Source organism: Miscanthus floridulus, chromosome 2 (genome assembly GCF_019320115.1).
Source record: "Miscanthus floridulus cultivar M001 chromosome 2, ASM1932011v1, whole genome shotgun sequence".
Lineage (NCBI taxonomy): Eukaryota > Viridiplantae > Streptophyta > Magnoliopsida > Poales > Poaceae > Miscanthus > Miscanthus floridulus.
Window position 1 is genome coordinate 46,240,332 of NC_089581.1, and position 4,945 is coordinate 46,245,276.

At 41.7% G+C, this 4,945-nt stretch overlaps 1 protein-coding gene across 1 annotated transcript; it reads left to right on the plus strand.

The window, feature by feature from the left end:
- Positions 1 to 1,420: 1,420 nt before the first annotated feature.
- Positions 1,421 to 2,727, plus strand: LOC136536469 (uncharacterized). Its single transcript, XM_066528752.1, has 2 exons — positions 1,421 to 1,797; positions 2,433 to 2,727. Exons 1-2 carry the CDS (start codon positions 1,421 to 1,423, stop codon positions 2,725 to 2,727), a joined length of 672 nt encoding a protein of 223 aa, XP_066384849.1.
- The last annotated feature ends 2,218 nt before the right edge of the window (positions 2,728 to 4,945 follow it).

The following is a 4,945-nucleotide window of genomic DNA, read 5'->3' on the forward strand; positions in this document are numbered from 1 at the left end:
AGTATAAAATTAAAATCAAAGAGAGACACTCTAACACTTTACGAGCACGTAGAATAGTTTTTGGTGACTTTTGGTGTCCAAAGTCCCAACGTAAACCGGAACTCCCGACCGTCGGAAGTCACGACTCACGCCGTAAGTCCTGACGCCCAGTCACTTAGCTTGCGCTGTGACTGCGGCCGTCGGAAGTCCCGACACCTAGACTTAGCTAGCTGGCTGACTACCCCCATCGGAAGTCCCGACGTACGTCAGGAGTCACGACCATCGGAAGTCCCGACTTAGGTCAGGAGTCCCAACACCTGGCCACCTGGATGCCCCGTAGACCATGCGTGTTGGAAGTCCCAACGTATGTCGGAAGTCCTGATCGTCAAAAGTCCTGACGTACGCCGGGAGTTCCGACATTGACGTGTTCATAATGACTTTGACATTGCATGAGCAGTGTTTTCTTTATAGGTCAGAAGTCCCGAGATCTACATCGGAACTTTCGACGTAGATCTGAATGGTTGGATTTCTACCTTGAGTATACATAACTCTCTCCTCTCTTCTAACCGTTACTCACTCGTTCATTGCAACCCACTCATGGCCAAAATAGCTCTCAAGCATTTAAGACTCCCCTCTCCTCTCCCCTTCGCTCCAATCTTCGATTCTCCTAGAGTTTTAAGTAAAAGGAGAGTGGATTGAGTGAGAGCATCACTTTGGCAAGCTTGAGCACTCGATTTTTTGTCAAGCCAGTTGAATTTGCGTCTATTACTCTTGGGGCTTTGCCCCTAGCCGGCTAGGCATCGCCCAAGAGCTTCCATCTTATGGAGAGCCTAGAAAGTTTGTATTACCCTCGATTTCTTAGTAAAAACCTCGAGTGACCTTTGTGGTTGCCTTGAGAGAGGCAAAGACGTGAAAGAGATTCTGACCTTTGTGGTCACCTCAACAACGAGGACGTAGGAGCTCTTTTGTGGGGTTACTGAACCTTAGGACAAATCTTTGTGTCCCACATGCTTATTGTTGCTAAGACTTGTGCTATCACTTTTGTTCTTGTGTGTCTCTTCCTCCCCCAAAGATTTTCTTAGGGTTTGGACTCGATCTATGGAGTGGTGACCTTTTGGTGTCAAAGGAGCAACCCCAACGCGTTACCTTACTACTAGGAAGTGGAGTTGTAAGTTATCGAAGTCACAAAGTTCATTTTAGCACTTGTAGTACATTTCCCGTAGGCGTCGGGACTTCTGATAGTTTACATCGGAACTTCTGACGACATCAGGAGTTCCGACACAAACTATCAGGACTTCCGACAGTTGCTGATAAGTGACTTTGAGTTTTATGTAAAATTTTTTAGATACACCTATTCACCCCCCTCTGGCATTGTTTAGATCCTTTCAATTTGTATCAAAGCAAGGTCTTCTTTTAGCGCTTTACCGCGTGAGAAGAAACAATGTCGAAGTTCGACAAGACGCAAGCCAATGTCACTGAGATGGCCAAAAAGATAGCTAAAGAGTTGATGGCTGCTCAAGTCAAGTTTTTCCAAGATGAAATGAAGAAGGTGCAAGATGAGATGAGCAAGATGAAGGAAGAATTAAGCAAGGAGGTTGATGATGCAATAAGCGACAAGAATGATAAAACAAGTGGCAAGAATAAAGCAAACAAAGATGCCGCTAGTGATGTTGGAGCCGATGAGCATGCTCATGGAAAGGGAATATATTCAAACATGAACTTCAACTATGGACAACTCATCAAAGGTTCACCTCTACCTACTCCTTCCATCAATATTGGCAAGCCACCTCACTTTGATGGAACAAGATATACCGATTGGTCTTACAAGATGAAGATGCATCTCATTGCCGCAAGACTTTGGGAAGTTGTGGATGTTAGTGTGATGATTCCTACCGATGAAGATAGAGAGATAACTCCAAAAGAAGTGCACAATCTCCATCGAATGCACAAGCCGTAGCATTGCTTATGTCAAGTCTAGGTCCGGATGAGTTTAGAAAGGTGAATTGAATGGAAAGTGCAAAGCAAATTTGGGATACTTTAAAAGTGTCATTTGAAGGAGATAAGAGTGTTAGAAAATGCAACATTTAGTTACTTTATGGTGAATTGGAAAGATTTGTGTTCTTGCAAAATGAAACAACACAATCCATGTTTGATAGGCTTATGGCATTGGTCAACCGCATAAGAGCTCTTGGAAGCACCGAATGGGATGACAACAAGGTTGCTAGAAAGATGTTGAGAACCTATAGAGCCAAGAATAATATGCTCACGTCCGTGATCATGAAAAGGCCCAGTTATGATGAGATGACACCCCAAGAAGTTCTTTCAAAGCTCAAGCATCATGAGTGTCTAGATGAAGACGCAATCAATGCTCATAATCAAAATCCTAATGCAATGGGATATAGCAAGAATGTAGCCCTAAAGGCAACTTAAGCTCATGAAGGTAAATCTTCTAGTCAAGAGAAGAAGAAGAAAGTGAAGGATGATTCCTCAAGTGAAGAAGAAGAGTCCGATAAAGAAGTTGCACTCATCATTAGAAACTTTAGAAAGTTCATAAAGAAGAAGAGCAACCAGAAGACTTATGGTGATGGGAAGAGAAGGAACAAGAAGAGTTTTTGCTATGGTTGTGTTCAAACCAGTCACTTTATAGCCGATTGTCCAAATGAGAAGAAGAAACACAAGCACAATAAGGATGAAGACAAGAAGAACAAAGGCAAGAAGAGAGGTGAAGCTCATCTTGGTGAAGAGTGAGAGTCAAATGATAGTGACTCAAGTGATGATGAGAAGAAGAAGAAGGGAGCCACAAACATCGCCATCCACCACTCTTCGTCACCAACCATGATCTTCCCCGACTGGACTTCACCACCAAAACTCTTCCCCAACTTATCTTCATCACCAAGGCTCTTCTCCAACCTCATCGATAACGACTACTACACTCCAACTTGCCTCATGGCTAAGGGGGAGAAGGTACATGTCTCATCCGATCCCTCTAGTGATGAGTATGATAGTTATGATGAGAACATAGAAGAACTTGAAGCAACCATGATAAAGAAATTTGGTAAAAAGGCCTACACTAAAATAAAAATGTTAATGAAGAAATTAGAGAAGAGGGATAGATGCTTGGAGATGCAAGGAGACATAATCACTCAAGAGAGAGACAAGAACCTTGCACTTGAAGCATCTATCATCGAGGAAAAGATGAAGGTTGAAAAGTTAACCGTTGAATTGTCTTTAGCCAATGACTCAATTGGGAAATTGACTCAGGAACATTCCTCGGTTAATGATCTAGTAGCTAGCCTCAAGAATGAGAAGAGTATAGCTCAAGAAAGCCTCACAAGCTTGGAAGAAAAATACCAAAATCTTGAGCTAAATTATAGTACTCTTTGGGCTAGCACTTCAACTTCTCCTAAGGCAACCAAAGACTCTAATGTCTCCACTAGTAATGATTGTAAAAGATGCTATAAAATTAATGTAAATGCATATGCAACTAACCTTGTTGAGCTAGAGAAGAAGGACAAGGAGATTCATAGGTTGAAGATGATCTTGAAGAATGGGTGCAAGTGTCAAGGGTAATCCAACAAGACTATATACAAGTCATCAAGGCACCCATCAATCAAGGAAGGCATTGGCTACAATAGGTATGATGGAAAGGCCAATGGAAGGAACATGATCAATGGTGTGCCTTGTGTGAAGTTCAACAAGGGCGTTGCTCTTGATGAGCTTATATGCAAGGCCAACAACAAGGTCTACATTCCCAAGATTCAAGCTACAAGTAACAAGACAATCAAGACGAAGCAATCTGAGGCCCCCAAGCCACAAGCACCACTTCCAGGTGCTATGCTAGTGATTACATGTGTTGTTGGGGCAAGGATGGCAAGATCGTGGTGAAGTATTTGGTGCCCAAAAGAGGAAGGAGATTATAAGAAGTGTTTGGGTGTCCAAGTTTTATGTGACTAACCCCCTAGGATCCAAATCCTTTTGGGTACCTAAAATAAAACTTTGAATTGTTTTTGTAGGAATATTTCTCTAGTGGAACAAGTTGGGTGGTGGATAGTGGATGCACCAATCATATGACCGGAGAGAAGGACATGTTCACATCATTTCAACCTAGTCACGATCAAAGTGGAAACATTGTGTTTGGTGACAATGGAAAAGGAGAAGTTCTCGGTTTGGGTAAAATTGCTATCTCAAATGATAATTCAATTTCCAATGTTTTACTTATGAATTCGTTGAGATATAATTTGTTGTCTGTTTCACAACTTTGTGGGATGGGCTATAATTGTCTCTTTATAAATAAGGGTGTGAAAGTCTATAGAAGGGCGGATTCCTCTATTGCATTTATGGGTCATTTAAAAGAGAAACTCTATCTAGTTGATTTCACATCAAATAGACTAAATCCCGAGACTTGTTTAATGGCAAAATCTAGCATGGGTTAGTTATGGCATCGCCGACTTGCCCATGTTGGGATGAGAAACTTGGTCAAACTTTAAAAAAGTGAACACATCCTTGGACTAACAAATATTTCTTTTGAGAAAGATAGGATTTGTAGCGCATGCCAAGCGGGAAAGCAAGTTGGAGCTAAACATCCCATCAAGAATGTCGTGACAATCGAAAGGCCATTAGAATTGCTTCACATGGACATATTTGGACCCGTTGCTTGTATAAGCCTTGGTGGTAACAAATATAGTTTCATAATTGTTGATGATTATTCTTGTTTCACTTGGGTATTCTTTATGCGTGGCAAGAGTGAAGTACATGGCATCTTCAAGAAGTTTGCAAAAAGGGCCTAAAATGAGTTTGATGTCAAGATCAAAAGAGTTAGAAGTGATAATGGGATGGAGTTCAAGAAGACCAACATTGAAGAGTTCCTTGATGAAGAAGGAATCAAGCTTGAGTTTTTGTTTCCATACACTCCACAACAAAATGGTGTTGTGGAGAGTAAGAATCGAACGCTCATTGAAGCCGTAAA

Bases quoted from the DNA above. Each gene is read 5' to 3' on its own strand.
- LOC136536469 (XM_066528752.1), top strand. From the start codon at position 1,421: ATGTCGAAGTTCGACAAGACGCAAGCCAATGTCACTGAGATGGCCAAA. The intron at 1,798-2,432 runs GTCTTACAAGAT...TAAATCTTCTAG, and splicing joins GGAACAAGATATACCGATTG to TCAAGAGAAGAAGAAGAAAG.